This window comes from Pseudopipra pipra, chromosome 14, assembly GCF_036250125.1.
Source record: "Pseudopipra pipra isolate bDixPip1 chromosome 14, bDixPip1.hap1, whole genome shotgun sequence".
In the NCBI taxonomy this organism is placed as follows: Eukaryota; Metazoa; Chordata; class Aves; order Passeriformes; family Pipridae; genus Pseudopipra; species Pseudopipra pipra.
In genome coordinates, this window is record NC_087562.1 from 1,447,305 (window position 1) to 1,466,728 (window position 19,424).

At 58.7% G+C, this 19,424-nt stretch overlaps 2 protein-coding genes across 4 annotated transcripts in view; both read left to right on the forward strand.

Annotated features, from left to right (window-relative positions):
- Nucleotides 1-2,025, forward strand: part of WDR59 (WD repeat domain 59) — a 48,013-nt gene extending 45,988 nt beyond the window's left edge. For both annotated transcript variants that reach the window (XM_064670652.1, XM_064670653.1), the window contains one exon: nt 364-2,025. In XM_064670652.1, the coding sequence (XP_064526722.1) occupies nt 364-599 (236 nt within the window). In that variant the 3' untranslated portion in view covers nt 600-2,025. The remainder of the gene's footprint in view (nt 1-363) is intronic.
- Nucleotides 2,026-6,415: 4,390 nt separating this feature from the next.
- FA2H (fatty acid 2-hydroxylase) lies at nt 6,416-18,089 on the forward strand. Of its 2 annotated transcripts, none has more exons than XM_064670690.1 (7): nt 6,416-6,740; nt 12,451-12,546; nt 14,083-14,225; nt 14,335-14,441; nt 15,691-15,863; nt 16,349-16,601; nt 17,245-18,089. In XM_064670690.1, exons 1-7 carry the CDS (start codon nt 6,474-6,476, stop codon nt 17,322-17,324), a joined length of 1,119 nt encoding a protein of 372 aa, XP_064526760.1. In that variant the 5' UTR covers nt 6,416-6,473; the 3' UTR covers nt 17,325-18,089. The 2 variants fall into 2 exon arrangements, with proteins under 2 accessions (XP_064526760.1, XP_064526759.1); XM_064670689.1 differs by lacking the exon at nt 6,416-6,740 and adding an exon at nt 6,854-8,235.
- Nucleotides 18,090-19,424: the final 1,335 nt, after the last annotated feature.

Sequence of the window (19,424 nt, forward strand, 5' to 3'; positions counted from 1 at the left end):
TGAGAAATAGAGGCTGTTCTTGTCTGCTTAATGACACTTCATAGTGGTGAGAGGCAGATGAGAGCGGGGGAAGCCTTCATGTGTCAGCGTCTCCCAAGGTAGAAATCCAGCAGACATTCCCAGCAGACAGCTGGAGCTATCAGGGGAATTAGTGGGCCAGTTGGTGCCCTGACACTCCGATTGCCCGTTCCTTGATCAAACCAAGGTCTCCATTCTCCCCTCCTGGAGGAGCTTTGAGGCAGGTCTCTTGGGCAGCGGGTTCAGGGAGCTCATCTGCTGAACAGGGGGGCTGTTGGCGGGGCTGCTCTGTCCGTGATTCCGACGGCACTAACTGTCCTGCTCTGCCTTCCTTCCCTCCCGCAGAGTTCGGGGTGTACTGCAGCCACTGCCGCAGCGAGGTGCGCGGCACCCAGTGTGCCATCTGCAAGGGCTTCACCTTCCAGTGCGCCATCTGCCACGTGGCCGTGCGCGGCTCCTCCAACTTCTGCCTGACCTGCGGACACGGGGGCCACACCAGCCACATGATGGAGTGGTTCCGCACGCAGGAGGTGTGTCCCACGGGCTGCGGGTGCCACTGCCTGCTCGAGAGCACCTTCTGAGCAGGGGGGACAGCGGGGCTGCCCCGCAACGGGGTGGAGGATTTCATTCCCAAGCCATGTTGAGTCGGCTCTGCTCCGCGGTGTCCGGAGGGGATCGTCACGAGGAGCTGAAGCGGGATGTCCTGGCCACGCGCTGTGGTGATGTTTACAGGTGCTTCCAGTACTCCTACACTTCCCAGGTTGCTTTCAGATTGATTTGACTGAATTCCCTGTGTCCATTGCTGGCAATGGATGCCAGACCAGAAAAACTGCTCTCTCCTGCAGAGGGGTGTGTGAACATTGGTGCGTTTGGGATGAGGAGATGTTTGAAAGCTCCCCTGGAAAGAGCCCACCTGGCAGAGCCAAACTCACTCCAGCGATGTAGTGTCTTTCCAGGTGCCTCCTTACAGGGGCTCAAAGTGAGCAAAACAGTTGTTTTACACACTTAAGGCAGACATAATTCTCAACCAACAGTGAGCTCTAAAGGTGAGCTGTAAATGGCGCTTGAAGAGCAAATAGTCTGTGAGACTGTGCTCAGAGTTACTTATTTTGAATGGTTGTTTACATTGTTTAGATTTCCCCATAAAGCAAGAGAAGGAAATGGCATTTTTCAGCATTACTTCTTAAATAGCTTCCTGCTCACTGGTCAGTACCTGTGGCTGGTGCAAAAAGCCCAGCCAAGCACCCAAGGTCCCTGGGATTAGTTGCTTCCAGCAGTTTTAGTACTGCGAGGCTTTAAGGTGTCTCCGTCTCCTGCTCTGACCAGGTGAAAAAATGCACTTTAACCTGTCCCTGCCTTGTAGCTGACACTTCCTGGTGACTGGGAAAGGCTCCTGCCTTTGAGTTTGGGATCCACATTGTCTTTCCATAGATGGTGGCATATTGGAAAGCCTTTGCTTCCTCACTGAGAAAACACAAGGACACTGGTTCCATGCAACTCCTTTTGGCTGTTGTCTCCAAGCTCTACGGGGAAAATTATGGATAATTTGAGATATGCTGCTGCTGTGCTTGAGTGATGAGGCTCCTGAGCCAGGGAGGCTGCAGTTTCTAGGGAAAAAGGGGTTTTGGAAGCATGGTAAGATCCAGGGAGGCAAAAAGTTTATGCCCTTTCTCCCTGTGGACCTTTAATTGGAGAATGTATGGATCTGTCTGTTGGGGCCGTGCCCGCTGGCACTCCCAGCCCGGGGACGCTGCTCTGTGGTGAGTGCACACCCGGAGCTCACAGCCTGTGCCTCTCTGGGCTGGGCTCAGCCTGAGCTCTGGATTTGGGCGAGTGTGTGGTCAGGGATGAGCCCACTAGGGCTGCCCCCACCCGTGCCAGAGCTGATCCCTCCCTCTGGGGCCCCCTGCCATGCCCCCTCCCAACCCCTGTGCTAGCTCAGGCTGTGGGATCCTGCTGTGGAATAAACAGATGTTGTATCTTAAAACATTAAAATTATTTTTTTAAGTGCTGTTCTGATAGAACTTGGTGTTGCTCTGCTGGTTCTCCCTCCGTGGGGAGCCCCCAGCAGCATTCCCTCCCAGCATGGTGGTGCATGCTGCACCCAGGGCCCTCTCCCTGCACCCCAAACCAGGGGGCTCAGTGGCTGCAGTAGTTGGGGGCTGCTGTGTCCCCCAGTGTCCCCCAGCCCTGCCTGGCACATGGCACAACAGCCTGGGAACTGCCCCTGGTTGTGAGGCTCCTCTTGGGAAAGCGAAGCCGGGCGGTGTCTGAGCTGCGGGTGAACAAAACCCCACATCCTGCAGTCCGGGGAGGCCCCGGGCAGCGTCTGCCCCCGAGGGAGGCAGGCGGGGGCACTGGGGTCCTGCCCGGCGCCGTGGCAGCCCTGGGGCCGGGGTGCTCCGTGCCAGGAGCTGCAGGGAGAGGGCTCCCGCCCTCCGCCTCCCTACGTGACAGCCATTCAGCTCGGAAGTATTTTCATTTCCATGCTTGAGTGCTCCCGTGGCTTGGAAGGGAAAGGAGACTTGTTATTTAAAGGTGATGAACCGACAAATCGTGGTATTTAGTGTGTTATTACAGTCCATTACGGTCTATCTCCATAGTATGTGAGCAGCCCTGAGGAGGAGCATGGCCGGCACTTCAGAGGAAGGAGGAAAAGCCCTTGTTGCCCTGGCTGTTTGTGCAGCTCTGCACAGATGGGTGGAATTTCTTCCCGGATGCTGCAGGCAGTTCTCTCACACCCTGCAGCATATCTGGTGGTTGCTTTGGGAGCTCGATGCAGGAGTGGCTATTGCAAGGAAACAGGAATGCCTTATTCCCACCTGTCTGGAGCCGGGCAAAGAGAGAAATGTTGTCTTTGCTGCACTGGGCAGCAATAAATGGTCAGAAATGGGGTGTGCTGGTGCCCCACACCAGTCCCTTCTGCACTGCTCCCCAACTGCTTGTCCCTGATCCCACCTGCTGCTTGCAATAACTTGGGAAAGTACAAAAACGTTCCCCAGTGTGGCCAAATCTCACTCTGAATTTCAGACTTCAGAGAAGGGAGAGGAGGCAGGCACTGCTCAGGCAGCGAGTCTCGGCACAGAGTGTGCGCCAGACCAGCTCTGGGGACACTGCCATGCTCAGACCAGGTGAATCAAACAGAGCCTCCAGCCGATGGACAGTGCCAAGGACCTCGGTCAGTTGTGCTGTGGGACAGGGGTGACCCATCCGTGGTTTCTGCTGGCGCAGGAGCAAGGGGGCATTGGATTAAACTGTCCACTTGGCACAAGAGGGCATTGGATTAAACTGCCTGCTTGGCACGAGGGGGCATGGGATTAAAGTGCCCGCTTGGCACGAGGCGGGAGCGAGCTCCTCACGCGCTGCGTAGGAAGGGTGTCAAACCACTTCCCTCAGGGCATCACCGGTGCCAAGGGTTTGCCAAGGCTCTTGCCAAGGCTCCCGGAGTGACTGGACACTGCTGGGGAGGGGAGCTTCCCCCCAGTCTGGAGAGGGAAGTGTGACCCCAGCCAGCAGCACTCTGCAGAGATGCCCCCGTGCCCCACACCTGCTCTGGCACCCTTCCTGGGCCACTGCAGGGGAGGATGCTGGGTGCATGACACCTTTGGTCCGACACTGAGCAGCTGCTTGCCAAAACTTGCTTCAGCTGCCTGCCAAGTGCATCCCAAGGGCTGTTACCTGTGTATCCATGCTAGCTTTCCCAAGGACTGAGCTGGAATAGAGAGAGAAAGCTCCCACGACAGCCCACGCTGTGCCCTCAAGCCCACTGTCAGCTTTTTAAACCCTTTTTGTTCTCCTACTAAGGCTGTAGTGAGCATGGTGTGCCTTCTTGTCCCCACTGAGGCTTTCCATGTGCAGAGAAGGAAGTTTAATCCCTGATGATCGGAGTTTGGCAGAGAAACGAGGAGTGATAATAGCAGAGAGGGAAAACCTTTCCCCATGGATGCAGCATCCTGCAGTGTCTCTTGGCCTCCTCCTCCTCAGTGGCCACAGCCCCATTATCCCAGCATCAGCCCCTCCAGCACTGCAGGGCCTGATCCTGCCCAAAGCCAGAGGCACATTCCTGCTGTCTCCCTTGTGCCAGCCCCAGTGTCTGTCCGTCTGTCTGGTGGGTAAACCAGTTCAGGAACTGATGAGCCACAGCCATTTGGCTGCTCTCGTTTCAGCCAGGCTGATCAGCAGAGACTCCACTCCCTGGTGCTGCCTGTCCCAAGGGACAGGCCATTGGCACAGCCCTCTTCTGCCCATTTGGAGCTGTTATGGTGGTGTCTGCCAGCGCCATCCCCCTCGTCAGTGCCACCACTGCTCAGTGCATCCCTGCTCTGCAGCTGACAGGGTCCCTCTGCAGCCCCATCCTCACCACAGAGCTGGGCTCACCCACCCTGGGGACACCCCCGTCCCTTGCATGGGGGACAGAGCCCCACCATGAAGCCCAGGAGCTGTTGGCAGATGGGGAGTCAACTCTCCACGGGCTGGCTGATGTGTCCAAGCCCTGCTGCAGCACAGCTGGGGACCACAACCCCCATGTGCTCGGGAGAGGACGGCAGTGGAGACCCAGAGGTGCCCCGGCAGCTTTGCCCCCTGTGGGCTGGCAAAGGCTGGACCCATCTCTGCCATGAACTGCAACTACCACCGAGCCCCCAGTGTGGCCCTTGGCAGCACGTGGTGCCTAAGGGACCTGGACATTCCAAAACCCAAGGTAGGGCTGGGCTGCAAGGGCAAGACCAGATGGCGGGGGCTGTGGTGGGGTCATGGGCAAAGTCCTCTCCCTCTCCCCCAGCACCCCACAAAGGGATAGCAGCCATTGTGCCTGCCCTCAGCATATTTGGGGCCTGGGGTGCCCATCTGGTTTGGGGTATGGGTGCAGTGGCCTCTGACTGAGAGCCCCAGCACATTTGGATCTTCCTCTGCCCCTCACCTTGCCCTCACACTCACCCCAAAATCCTTTATCTCTACCCAGGAACCACCCTGATGCCCCAAATGTTGGCACCAGACTGAGCTCACCCACCAGGACTGGGGCCACCTTGGCCATGGAGGGTAGTGGGGAGAGTGGGATAGCCCATCCCAGCACCTCCTTTGGGAACTCCCAGCAGCCTCTCAGGACTCCTCTACCCTCTGGCCCTTCCACCCAGCCCCCAAAGGATATTTTAGACCACTAGCCCAAAAACCCCTCCGAGGGACCCCCAATGCACTCTGGGTACCCCACAGCAGCCCCGGCCAGGAGCATGCCCACCCCAAAACCCTTCTGCTCCCATCGGGGTGCAAAATCAACCTGCCCCCCCAACGAAGGACTTTTCCCTGAGCAGGTGGCTGGGCCGTTCCGGGAGCTGGGCGGGAATGTGGAGCCGGCACCGACCGACACAGCAGGTTTGGCATCCGCCTTGATTAAAGGCCTCCCTGAACACCTGGCTGTGCCTGCCAGCACCCCACAGCACCCCACAGCACCCCACAGCACCCCAAAGCCGGGGGGCTGGGGAGGTGTGATGACCCACCCTTACAGGTGTGGCCGGGGGGGGCTCCTCATTCTTGGGATGGTGAACCCCACCTTAACCACCAGTTGCAGCCCGATGTGGTTGTCAATGCCAAAATTTGCTGGCTCATGGCCAGCCCCTGTGGTCAAGGGTGTCACCCCAAAGAAGGGCCCCTACTTTCACAGGGAAGGTTTTCCAGCAAATGGGGGCAAAAAGCTCCTTTCTTGTCATTTTTTGTGATTTATTTGACTGTGATTCTTTGGGTAGTTTGGTGCTGCTTTTTGCCCTGCCCCCTGCCCCACCAGTTAATTACAAATTTAATTAAATATTGAAATAAATCTGCAAACAGACAGAGGGGAGGATGTAGTGCCTGGTGGCAAGTGACTCGGGGGTGGGTTGGCCTCTGAGGGACTCCGGGAGGGACCCCTGCTCTCCAAGGGGGCTCTGAGCTGGGTCTGGGGTACCCCCTGCCTTGGCCACTGTGGATCTTGGAGGGCAGTTGGTACCTTGGGAAGGGTGATACCCCCAGGGTGCCCTATGCCCCCCAGTTACCACCCTGCGATGCCCCCGCAGCCCCGTCTCTCCCTCAGGGATGCCCATACTCCACTTCCACCTCTGGGGCACCCCAGTGCCCCCCTCAACCCATCCAAGGTTGCCCAGACCCCCCATTCCCCCACCCTGAGCGTTCCCACGGGCCCCCTGAGAGACACATCCCCCTCTCCCCCCACTCCCCCATCACCCACCCGCGGGATGCGGCATTCCCACCTCCCGGCATCGGGGCACCTGCGGCGGGGCAGGGCCTCCCCACCCGCCCAAACCGCGGCCCGCCCCGTCCCCGCCGCCCAATGCGCTGCGGGGGGCGCGGCCCGGGGCGTGGCCGGGCGGGATATTCATGTATGCAGATGAGCAGGTGCGGGCAGAGCGCGGCGGGACGGGCCGGGGCAGGACGAGCCGGGCAGCGGGACGGGCACCGGCGGCGGGGCCATGGCCACGGCGGGGCCGCGGTCCTTCAGCGCCGCCGAGGTGCGGGCGCGCTGCGCGCAGGGCGCCTGCCTGGTCTCCTGCCACCGCCGCCTCTACGACCTGAGCGGCTTCGTGCGGCTGCACCCGGGCGGGGAGCAGCTCCTGCGGCGCCGGGCCGGCACCGACGTGAGCGCCGCGCTGGACGGGCCGCCCCACCGGCACTCGGCCAACGCCCGCCGCTGGCTGGAGCAGTACTACGTGGGGGAGATGGAGCCCGGCGACGAGCAGGTACCGCCGGCGGTGCGGGGGCTGCGCGCCGAGCGGGGACCAGGGCGGGCGCGGGCTGTGGGGAGTCCTGGGGACGGCGTGTACGGTCTCTATGGGGTGCCCAAAGTTCCGCGTCCGGGATGGACAGGGGTTATGGGGTGCCCCAGGACCCGGAACTGGCAGGTACAGAGGCTATAGGGTGCCCCATGTCCCGAACCGGGATGTGCAGGGTCTCTCTAGGGTGCCCCATGTCCCGAACCGAGATGTACAGGGTCTCTCTAAGGTGCCCCAGGCCCTGAGTCCAGCATGCATAGAGTTTTGATAGGGTGCCCCAGCTCTGTGGGACCTGAGCTGTGCAGGGTCAGTAGGGCATCCAAGGTCCAGGTTTCTCAGAGTCTGAGCTGTTCAAGAGGCTGTATAGAGTCTGGGGTGTACAGGGCATGGAGTTTTTGGGGTGTATGTGGTGTATAGCATGTATAGTGCATCCAGGTCTGAGCTGTATGAGACATGGTGTGTGTTGGGTCTGAGCAGCATGGAACCCTTAGGACCGGGCCCTGTAGGGTCTGGGGTGAACAGCATGTGAAGGGTGAAGGGGACAGGGGATGTTTGAGGCTCCCAAGGTCCTGCATGGGTGGTGCCTGAGGTGTACAGGGTGCCAAGGTCCCAAGTGCATGGGGCACACTGGCTCCCAGGAGGCCTGAGGGGGACCCCAAGGCACACAGAGCCCAGGCCCCTCAGGGCCCACGACAGACCATGTGCCAAGTGCACAGAGCCTGGTAGCTACAGGGTCCCACTCCATGGCCACACCCCTCCCTGTAGGGAGATAGGGCTGATGGGTGATCCTTGGGTGCCAGCATGGCATGGAAGGTTTGGGGTCTTTGGAGGGTTGCAGGAGATGGAGCTCAGTGTCAGTTTTAGCAGGACTGTGTGGCACGAGATGGGCAATGGGGCAGGACACCCTTCCTGACTGTCAGCACTCGACCAGGGACCACTGGTGGGCTTGCTGGTGGTGAGCAGCCAGTGCTGGGGAGAGGAGCCCAGCTGCCTCCCTAACCGCCTAGCATGGGCCATGGGTGGCTGTGACACAGCTCTGTCCCCACTGTGCCCGCCCCGGGCTGCCCAGGCAGAAAGGAAAGTGCCCTGGGCAAGTGCCACCATGTGGCACTGGGCACTACCCCCCAACTACTGACCCTCCCAGCACACCGTGGGCAGGATGCTGAGCAGCGGGGCCAGCCCAGCCCCCTTTGCCAGCCCAGCGGCCGCGTTCCCCTCTCGGCATCCCGGCGAGGTCGGTGACCGCTCGGTCCCTCTGGCCGGTTGTTTGCGCTCGCTGGTTGTTCTCCCCGTGGCGCAGCCTCGGCCCCAGCGCCACAGACAGGGCTTTGTTTCAGCCTCAGCGCAATGCCTGCACTTTCTCCAGATGGATCCTAGCGACGGCACCTCCTCTGTTGGGACACTCGCGGAGCCGCCGCCTCCTCGCAGGCGTGACGAGCCCAGCGGGCTGGGGCGAAGGAAGGTACCGGACAAACGGGTTCTCGCGCCGAGGGGAACTGCCACCATCGCAATGCAAATACATGGCGTGATAACACCGGGGAGCAGGGAGATCACACGCTGCCTGCTGCCACATAAACCATCCCAGGGTTGTCACACTGAGGGCGAGGTTTAGAACTGCCTGCTGCACGGTGGGGCTGCGTCCGGCACGGAACTGATGTGTGAGCTGCTCTGCCCAACCTGCCGCCCTCCAAAAATCCCCGGCGGGTGGGAGTCGATGCCCTCAGTGGTACTTGGTTCATGGTTTGGCTGCTTTGGGGCACACATACCCCAAACAGCTCTTTGCAGGAGGTGCTGCATCGCCCCAGTTTGGCTGTGGGTCCCCACAGCTTTGCCAGTGCCTTTCCTCGCCCGCTGGAAGTCCCAGGGCTCCATCATTCCCGTGCTGAGGGATGCAGGTTGCTGCAGTCCCACAGGCATCCAGCATCTTCTCCTTGCTTTCCCCAGGGATTTTCAGGGTTTTGGAGAGGGAGGGGAAAAAATGTGTTAATGCAGGAAAGGCAAAGAAGATAAGATCCAGCCTTCATCCCGCTGGCCTCTCCACACCCCTTTCTGTGGCTCTTGAGAGTCTGGCTGTCTCCTTCAGATACAGGTCCCTCTTCTGCGTCACCCAGACCCATTTGGCTAAGGACAAATTAACCCCCAAATGTTTTATCTATGCAAGCAGGACATACAGGGGAGATCAAAGCGAGAAGTGATAATTACCCAAACTAGACAGGATTTTAACAGCCTTGCTAGAAGGAAACTGGATCATCTAATTACCCCTCCAATTTAAGCAATGAGAGACTTTTCATCACAACCTCTTTGGGGTGCATGACATGGCCGTGAGTCAGAGCAAATCCTCTATCCCTCTTGGAATTAGTGTCCTCCTCTTTCTCCTGTCCACATCACTGTGTGTCAGGCTCGCCCCGGCTTTCCATCCCAGCCTGAGCGCGCTTGGATGTGGGCCAGACACCCAGGGCACCTCTTTGGAGGTGATGTAAGAAGAAGTGGCCTTTTATATTATTACTATGATTAGAAGGAGTTAAATTCACCTCCTTTTAATAGTCCTGCTGCACCCACTGTTTAATTGGCTGAGACACAGCCTCGTGGGGCTCTGCCAGCTGCTGCCCAGGGACCATGATGCTGGTGGGATGGTGGTGCCACTGAGGGTGGGGACCTCACCTGGGCTCTCTATGCCTCATGGGGTGTCCTCAAGCTATGTGCCTGTACCTGCAATGCCAACAGAGCTTCTCCCATGTGGACACCAGCAAACTGAGGTGCTGAGGAGCATGGTGAAGTTGCTGGAGGCTCTGGAGTGATGCAGAGGCATGGCAGGGCTCCTGTGGGGTTTGACTCACTGGGCAAATGGTCACAGGTGGAAAAACTGGGGCCAGGCTTTTGGCAGAGCAGCTGTCTGCAGGCAGCATCACCCTGCCTGGGCCAGGGAGAGGCTTCAGTTCTCCTCCTGCATCCCAGGAACACCGAACACTGCATCAGAACACCCCTCCTGTTTGTACCTGCTCCCATCACAGCTGGATTTTGTTCTCCTTTCAATGCCCCAAGCCTTGATGCAGGGCAGCACTGGGATGACATAGCCAGCACTCTCCAGCTGCTGCAGGGCCAGTGCTGAGCTCCCCACCTGATCCATGCAGGGCAGCTGGATGCTCCCAGGTGGGTGCTGGGTCACCCGGTCACTGGATCGTGTGACCAGTGGCACTCTGGGTGTTTGGCCCCATTGCCACCAGCAGGAGAGTCGGCACCTTGCTGGGGCTGCCACTCACTTGGGGTGGCGGCACTTCATAGGTGTTGACTTTCCCTTCCTTACATCAGGCCTCTTGCACCTCTTCCCTGGCAGGACCTGTTTTCCTGGGTCCAACTCGGATGCATTTCCATCACCCACACGTGACAGCAGAGCTCAGCTCTGGCAGAGCCCTTCAGTGTCTTTCCAACCCACCTCCTGTTTGGAGAAGGATGGGCAGAAGCCCGAGCACTGGCCCAGAGCTGGTGGGGCTTGATCCCTGTGGGGCCCCTTCACGCTTGGGGCAGGCAGGAGCATGTCACAGCTCCGGGGAGCCAGCCGGGGCACGCCGGCACGGCTTGGCTTGCATCCTGGTTGCGCCACAGCTACCGGTCCTGCCTTTGACAGCCCCGGGGCGAGCAAGAGGAGAGGCCTCCCCTGCTCCCCAGCTGAGGAAGAGGAGGAGGAGGTGACTCAGGTGATGGCAGGGAGCTGCTGTAGCATGCAGGGACAATGGCATCTCACTGGTGGCACCCAATCCAGGCGCCAGTGTCGAGGTGGAATATGAGCCCTCCGTCCGCGTCCCTGACCTGGCAGGACAGGGAAGCCTCCAGCCATGACATGGTGCTCAGGCATCCATGGGCAGGGGAACTGGAGGCGTGTGAACACTTCGGAAAAGGGAGGAGAGGTGTTGGGTGTTGCATCAGCTGGGCTTTCTTAAGCATCCTTCCTGCTGCTGGCTAGGCTGTGGTGCAAGCGTGGAGGTGGAAAGCACCAGCTCATTTCTCAGGGCATGGATAAACTGAGCCGTTTCTCTTTCTTGAAGCTGAATTTTCTTCCAAAGCACCTGCAGGGCAGAGGCAAAACTGTAACTTTACCATGCTTGCCTGGATTTTAAGGCATCCCACCTACCTCAGGCTTTTGGGATGTCTGGCTGAAGGACAGAGTGTGCAATGCTGAAAATAGCAGTGGGAACCCCTTGCAGAGGGAGGTGTGGTGACCCACAGCATCAGCTCTCATCGGCACTGCCTGCAGTAAAACTGATGGCAGCAGGATTCCAGCCTGGAAATATTGGCTGAAATATCCCCTGTCTTTCCCTGCCTGCTGCCCCAGGTGAGGGACTGATTCAGAGCTGGGTAGTGCAGCTCCTGTACCAGCAGAATGAGGCTTGAAATCCAGCTAGCCCAGGAAATGGAGTGGGAGCACAGCTGGCAAGGAGTGCCTGCTGTCGGCAAACAGTGCCTGAGCCCTGCCTCGGTGTCACCAACACGGCACAGAGTAAAGTCCTGACCACCCCAGAGAGGTTCTCCTGCTTTCTGTCTCCTCCTGCAGCTGCCAGGGTGGGTATTCCCATGAATATGATGACATTGCATCCCTCTCGGAGCAGTGAGGAGTTGGGAGAAAACCCTTCCTCTCTGGAAGTGGCACAGCTGGAAGTCCTGTTGGGCACGGCTGTGCTGCGGCCGCCGGGCCACGCCGTACCCTGCTCCAGGTTAATGGGTAACTCAAGGTGACAAAGCGGGAGAAAAGGCATGTTTGGCACGTCCTGCACAGGGAGCTGGTGCTGCTGCCGGGGGGCACGGCTGGCTTGGGGTTTGCATGGGCACGCTGCAACCTCACCAAGCCCCCCACCAGCGGCGCGGCCGGCGCCGGAGCTGGCGTGACCACGGGAGGGAGGCCGGTGCTGGCAGCCGGCGACGTGTTTGCTTCCAAGCACCACACAAGTCAGGTTTCTCCTGTTCCTCAGCCAGCCCTGGCAGTGGGACCACAGATGGGTCTTCATCCCGCTGTCACTGCACTGGTGCGTCCCCTGTGCCTCGGTGTGCCCTTCTGAGCCAAAACCCCCACTCCCCATATTCCATAGCCCGTGGCAAAGGCACCTGGCCCAGTGTCGCCCTGTGAAGGGCACTTTGCCTTTTTCCCTGGGATGAACTCCCTCCTTCTGTGCTTCGACCTGTGCCTGGAGTCAGGGTGGTGGCACCAGCTCCCCTGCTCTGGCAGCCCAGCTTCCTTGGAGACCAAAACACCGAGCTGGGCTTTTGCTGGAGAGCAGGGGAGGAGGGAGCACTAACCTGGCAATACCCCTGGGAAGGTGAGCACTGCCTGTTTGCAGGGGGAAATGCTGGCCAAGGGGTTTCTGTGTTGCCACCCTGAAGCACCAGTGCCGTCCTGGCAGCTGACGGGGTGTTCCAAACTCCAGGCTTGGCAGAAGGTTTCCAAAAAAGCCCCAAGCACGCGATGCTCGGTGCACGGTCTGAAGGGCAGTGCAGCTTGCTGGCAGCTGCTTCCCTCAGGAACCTGCTCTGCAGGAACTGACTGACTGAAATTCATCAGATTTTTCCCCATATTTATTTAGCTGGCAGGCACGAGCTCTCTCTGCCCGTGCCCCTGGGTGCCATCGCTGTCCCAAACTGTGTCTGCCGCTGATGCTTCACCACAGGGTTTTCCTTCTTTTTTCAGAGCCTCTCTGAAACAGTGGATGAGAAGGTGGTGGATGCTGCAGCCCAGATCCCAGAGCAGACAGATCTTTGCTACAAAACAGTGGATGTGGAAAAGGTAAGAGCCCTGGGGTTCCTCTGCTGTTTGTCTGAGTGTTCCCAGGAAACACCAGGTCTCCTCTTCCCTGCACGAGCTCTGGCTTTCTGCTGATCTCTGGGATGGGAGGGATGGCAGGAGGGAGCTGAGTTGATCCAACTGCTTCTGCCCTTTCTCCTGGTGCAGATGGCATTATTGCTCATGCTTTATTGCACAGGTGTGGCCGCATTGGGAGGCTCCCATTGCAGCAACATGGGAGAGATGGCTTTCTCTGACAGCAGCTGTGCCCTTCCAGTGGGATATGTAGCCAAGCCACACCTTGCTTGCTTTACTTCTTTTTTTTTCCATGCTTTATTTATTTTTTTTCTTGCTTTATTTATTTTATTTTTTTTTCCCTTGCTTAAGCTCCGGTAATGAGCACTAAGGGATTCCCCAGCCTGGGCAGGGTGATCCCCATGTGCACAGGGTGCTCCCTGACCTGCCAGCTCCTCTCTGAGGATGCCACAGCAGTGGGGATTTGTCCCCCAGGTGCCTTTGGCTGTCCCTGCCCTCCATGGCACCATCTGGCCACCGTGCCTTGCATGGTCCCAGCTTGTCAATGAGTGTGCTTTTATCTTGCAGAAGGGTTTTTTTTGAGCAGGAGAACCTTTCACCCCCGCATAATAATATTTTATCACTTTAAAACTGCCTTTAAAACTGAATGTATCATCCCCAAGTGACCTGGAATGCCCCGACCTGAGCCATCCCCACCAGCAGCACAGGTTGCTGTGCCGGTGCCGGGCGGCACCAGCGGCCCAAGGGGAGCTGCCCAGATCAGGCGAGCGCGGTTTCAGTCCCGGGGCAGGGGCGGGACCGAGACTCCACCTTATCTGGCCGGGCCGGCGGCAGACGCGTCCGGGGCTGCCGAGCAGTGGCAGAGGCGGTGCTGCCGGTTCCATCTCCCCATTTCCATCCCGTGCTGCAATGCTGCACGCACGGGTTCCTTCTTGCTCTTGCAGACCCCTGAGTGCAGCCATGCACAGCAGCAGCACTGGAGTCTGTATTCCCATCTTGTATCCCTGCTCCCTATCCCATTCCACTTCATTCCTCGCTGCTGGAGTGCCCAAACAGCTGCCATCTCCTGTGCCCTCTCCACAAGGAGAAAAGTCCTTGGCAATGCCATGGGGATGGGATCCACGTGCCACTGGTGGTGCTCTACTGGGACTTATCACTGCTTGCTATCTAATCTTGGCAGCTCGAGGGGCAAAGAGCCTCAGTTATCAGGGCCTGGTGCTGAGCCAAGTCTGGGTAAGCCACCACCTTCACCTTGAACCAGCAGCAGGTGCCTGGTGGCACGGGGCGAGCTCAGCCCTCACTCCTGGGTACGTGGGGCTGATGTGTGTCTGGCTCCTCATCTGCCCCGCACTGCTGCTCTTGGAATGAGGAGCAACTGCCTGTGGGGCACGGAAAGGGGTTTGCAGCCCAAAATCCCGCAGCTGAGGCTCAGCTTTGTGCCTGATACTGGGGTGGTGTGTGGGTCCCACTGTGGGTGCCAATAACCACTGTCTACGCCCTCAGGACCTGGTAGACTGGCAGAAGCCCCTGCTGTGGCAGGTGGGCTACTTAGGGGAGAAGTACGACGAGTGGGTGCACCAACCCGTGGATCGGCCCATCCGCCTCTTCCACTCGGACATCCTTGAGTCCCTCTCCAAGACAGCGTGGTGAGCTCCTGGGGTCTGCACTGTGCCCCAGCCGGTGCTTCCACAGGGGGGAGGGAATGACTTGCCAGCCAGTGGGATGCTCCCTCTGACATCTCCCTTGACCCCACAGGTACGTGGTGTTCCTGGTGTGGACGCCCGTGGTGCTCTATCTCAGCTGGTTCAGCTACACCTCCCTCGCTCAGGGCAACACCAGGCTCTTCTCCTCCTTCACCACAGGTACGAGCAGCAGCAAAGCCTTTGGGCTTCATTTACCGTCCCCACTCTGGGTCCAGGGGCAGGACAGCCCTGGGTGGGGGGAGACCTCTGCATCCCCTCCTGTCCCCTTTCCATGCATGCTCACCACAAGCCGCACGCAGGAGTGAGCACCTGTCCCTGCAGCACCGGCACGGCCCCCGCATGAAGCCACTTCAGCTCGCCCACCTCCCTCCCCTCCTCTTGCCCCAAGATTTGGTCCCTCCGGGGGATCGATAGAGGCACGGAGCCCGCTGACCCGGGCTGCAGCCCGCTCTCTCTTGCCTCCCTTCCCTCCGTCCCCAAAACCGAGCCCGCCAGCGCCGGGGTTTGTTCCAAGCCCCGACGCCCACCCGGGCGGTGGCTGAATGCCGGCGTGGCGGGCGAACAAACCCGGCTCTCAGCGCCGCCGGCATCGCACAGTGCGGGGCTTGTTTGCCCGAAGCGCCTGCCCCTGAATCTCCCACTGTCTGCTCCCCCGGGAATAACAAGCGTGGCCGGGGCAGGCTGTCTTCTTTGTTGCCTTTTTTTTTTTTGCTGGGTTCCCTTTTTTTTTTTTTTTTTTTTTTGCAAGGTGCCACCCAGTGCCAGCTGTGCCCGGCTGGGGGAGGGGGAATTGCCTGCTGCACTGGCACCCCCCTGCTCCTTGGTGCCCAGCACCTTGCTGGCATTCAGGTTTTGGGGTTTTTTTACTAAAAATAAGCAGGTTTGGGGAAGAATCTTAATTTTGCTAGAGAGGACGCAGGGCTGGCAGCCAGCCCTGAAAGAAGGAGGTGGCTGAAAAATGCTCTGCGGGGGAAACTGCCCAACAAACCTATTCTTTTTGCCCAAAAAAAAAGAAACCCCAACACCAACAACACTGTTTTACTGTCACAAGTGCTGCCTGTGCAGATAAGGTCCCTCCTGCCTTGTTCTGGTAGGCGAAGCAGCTTTGTAAGGTTGGGGCAGTCCCTGCAGTGCACGTCCCCCTCGTCGGCATCTGGGATGCAGGAGACCCCCCTCACTGGCTCCTTGTGGTAGTGAAAAGCCAACTGTTTCTGTAAATTAGTGGGAATCAGAGGAAAACATGGTTTAGGAGCAGTGCTTGGGCAGGTAGCTCCCTGGAGAAGCTCAGGGCAGGAGGTGGATGAGAGGTGGGAGGGAGGGAGAGCTGAGCTTCACCTGGATACCAGTGGGAGGCTGGTGATGGATAAGAGCACCCGCCCTGCTGACCGCTGCATGTCTCGTTGTATAGAGTACTCCATCCCTGTCCACAAATACTACTTCCCCTTCATCTTCCTCCTGGGGATGTTCCTGTGGTCCCTGCTAGAGTACCTCATCCATCGCTTTGTCTTCCACATGAAGCCACCCGCTAGTAACTACTATCTCATCACCTTGCATTTCTTGCTGCATGGGCAGCATCACAAGGTGAGTCGCGGCTCCCGCCCCCGCTGGCGCCCGCTGGGCTGTGGGAATGGTGGCCTTTGCTCCGGTGGAGCCTGTTTCTGCATGGCCTTTGCCCAGGCAGAGCCTGTTTGTGCCTGTTCGCTGTGACTGGTGGCATCCAAGTGGGGCCCTTACCCAATACCAGTGAGGGCTGCAAGACAGGCTTGGAGAAGCTGGAGTTAAATCTGCAAGCTCCAGCTGGGCAAGGGGGAACACCAAAAAAGCCACGTCTCCCTCTAGCTTTGCTGGAGGAAATGTCCCCGTGGAGCCTGGGGACCTGCAGTTAAAGCCACCACCCGCCTGGCCCTCTTGGCGTGCATGGGGGGCTGCTCTTGCCACTGGGTACGTCCTTGGGGAGGATTTTTGGTGTTCTCCCAGATGAGCTTCCCCAATGCTTGGCAGAGATGTTCTGAGGCAGGGAGGGTGAGCCAGGAGCTGCCCGTCCCACCGTCCCTCTCCGCTTCCAGTCTCCCTTCGACAGCTCCCGCCTGGTCTTCCCTCCCGTGCCGGCCTCGCTGGTGATCGGCTTCTTCTACGGCGTCCTGCGGCTCCTGCTGCCCGAGGTGCTGGGGCTCTCCGTGTTCGTCGGGGGGCTCTGTGGCTACGTCATCTACGACATGATGCACTATTACCTCCACTACGGCTCGCCCAGAAAAGGCACCTACCTGTATGGCCTGAAGGCTTATCACGTCAAGCACCACTTTGAGCACCAAAGATCAGGTAGCGCCCTGTCCCCGCCCTGTGCGTGCCGGCAGGGGCGGGGGCTGTCAAAGCCCGGTCTACCCGCACGTGTGCCACTAACGCTCCAAAATATTTGGTCTTTGGGATTTGGGATTGGGAAGGTCAAGCACCGTGCTGCTGGGGAAGCAGCGTGTGAGGTGCTGCAGCCCATGGGGCACATTTCTCGGCCCCCAGGTTGAGGATGGGAAGCCAGAGTGGTACAGGGTGAAGGCAGCAGCCCGTGGGTATTAATGCCACTGGGGATGCCAGGGTGGAGGCCAAGCCTTCATGGAGCTGGGTGCCTGTCCCATCCTGGGGCAGCATCTCTTCCTGCCAGGAGGCAGGGTGAGGCCCTGGGCTTCCCCAGACCCGCCCCAAACCTCTCCCAGCCTGGCGCTTGCTCAACCTGCCCTTTGCCCAGTTTCCTAGGAGAAAACGCCCCATCCAGATAAGCTATCATCCATGGGCCTGGTGGCATGGCCCAGCCGGCTCCTGCTCCCTCTGCTCTTCCTCCTTGCCCTCTCCCTGCCTTCCTCCCTCCTCAAAACACAGACACTCCTCCCTCACTGATTAACACAGAGCCCTTGCAACACCCCGGCCATGGTGGTGCCATGGGCTGAGCACTCTCTCCCCTTGCCCGCAGGCTTTGGCATCAGCACACGCTTCTGGGATTACCCCTTCCGGACACTCATCCCCGAGGAGACCTTCAAGAAAGAGGACTGACAGCCCCAGCACAGTGCCTGGCTCCCAGCTCCGTCCCCCCTGGGCTGGGGTCGGTCCCTCCCCAGCCCTCGGCAAGGCCAGCTGGTCCCTGCCCCCTTCCTGGGGCTGTGCCACAGCAGTGGCTCCACACTGGACCATCCTCCCAGAGTGCTGTGGTTCAGCTGTGGCACGGCCAAGGGGATGGGGGACTGAGGGTGTGAAGAGGTTCTGGGGCCCCCTGGGGGGCTCCTGCCCCTCCCTTGGTGCCCTCCTGCTCCAGGCCATGGATGCACAGGCAGATCTGCTGCCTGAGAGATGAAGTGCCTGGTGCTGCCCTCCGTCCTCTGCCCTGGCCCCTGAGGCCCCTGTTCCTCCCAGAGTGCTCTCCCTCTCCAGGGCTGCAGTTAACCCCATCCCCTAACTCCTTCCGAGGGGATTCTGTATCCTGGGTCCTTCTCCCGGCCCGATCTCAGCACAGGGTTTTCTTGGCCTGCAGCCCTTTTGGGGGGTCCTGCAGGTCTGGATTGTGCCTTTTTCTAACCAGTGCACCCGTATCTCTCTGCCAGATTTATCAAGTTCATGGTTTTTGTAGACATTGGCTACTTGAAACTCAAACTCCAATGAACAGAATTACTATGAGATGCCTTTTTTTGCTGATCCTGTGATTTTATTTTTTATTATTTTTTTCCCTAATGTTTACTGCAGATATTTAAAGGTTTGGAATAAATTTATATGTAAAACTTAGACACTACAATTGTAAATAAACTGTATATTTTGAAAAATAAAGCCTTTTAGAAGAGTCTGACAAATATATCCCCTGGGGCTACTCCCATGTTCTCCCACCCTTGGTGCATCCCTTTCCAGGTGCTGATGGCCCTCAGTGCCACTTTTCTTGGCTCCCCTCATCAGCCACAGTGAGGGAGGAGCTTTACGAGGAGCATCAGCAACAAACTCCTGTGACCCCAGACTCGGGTAAGCAGAAGCTGGCTGAAGTTGCCACTCACTTCCCTGAAATTGGGCAAGAGTGCTTCCTAAAATCAGCCTGGCCCTCTGACGAACCCACATGCAAAACTTCCTGTGCTCCCAGCAGAGGTCAAGTGCTATTTCCAGCACTGGTGCCCACAGCCCCCTTCCTTTGGTGCTGGGGGGTCCTGGGGCTGCAGGGGTAGGGAAGGGAGCTCAGAGGACCAGCACACCTCGTTTGGGATGGGTGTGCTCCAGAGGGTCTCACTGCAGGTGTGAAGGAAGCTCAGCAGGACACAGAGCCCCTGTTGTGGGTGTTACAGTGCCCTGGGCAAGCCTTCTCACAGCTGACAGCACAGCAGAAGGGGTTGGGGTGCTCAAAATAGCAGCAAGCATCGATATGAGGGGCACAGCCTCCCCACCCCTTCCTCCAAACATACTTCCCGTGGGCAATTCCTTCTTCCACCAGGCAAAACCCAGCACAGGGGCCTCCGGCCGCTGGGGATACCCCAGGCAGCTTTCTGGGAGCAGGGGGTTGTCCCAGTGTGGGAAGCTGCAGGGGGTTGCACAATGTCCCTTCCGCTGCGTGGCAGCGGTGGCGGGGAGAGCACCCTATAAAATCCTTCTCCTCCTGCTGTGCCTCTCCAGTCTGTGGAGGCAGCCAAAGCAGAGACCAGTGGAGCAGGACCAGGTAACAGCTCGTTTCTTCCTTGGGGACTGGGCTGGAAAGAGGACGGGAGAGTGGAGCTGGCTTCTGGGTGCGTTCCCATCTTGTTTCCCGCCGGTAGCGCCTGGCACCCCTCTCTTAGCCCTGGCTGCATCAGTGGTGTGGGTGGCTGCTGATAATTTCCCTGCAACAGGGGTGGTTTTCTGTCTCTGCTGCCTGGATGTGGGCTGGGGAGCAGGGACCATCCCTGCGGGGATGTTGAGAGCATAGAAAGACTTTGATTTAAAATCTTAAGTGGGAAATACAGGGCTACAGGGAGAAAATATGGAGAAGCTGGGGATGCTGGGTGCAAGCTTTTATTAGATGGGTGACAACAGAGGGAGATGTTGGGTAGAAATGAAAATGGATCTTTATGGTCAAAGATGTAGGCTCTGTGGGCAGGATCCCAGGGTAATGCAGGAATGGAGCCTGGGAGTGCTGCACTGGGAATG

Excerpts from the sequence above, each read along its gene's own strand:
- FA2H (XM_064670689.1), top strand. The coding sequence starts at position 7,933 with ATGCTGAGCAGCGGGGCCAGCCCAGCCCCCTTTGCCAGCCCAGCGGCC. Across the intron at positions 12,547-14,082 it reads AAACAGTGGATGTGGAAAAG|GACCTGGTAGACTGGCAGAA; the intron begins GTAAGAGCCCTG and ends CTACGCCCTCAG. Across the intron at positions 15,864-16,348 it reads TGCATGGGCAGCATCACAAG|TCTCCCTTCGACAGCTCCCG; the intron begins GTGAGTCGCGGC and ends CTCCGCTTCCAG.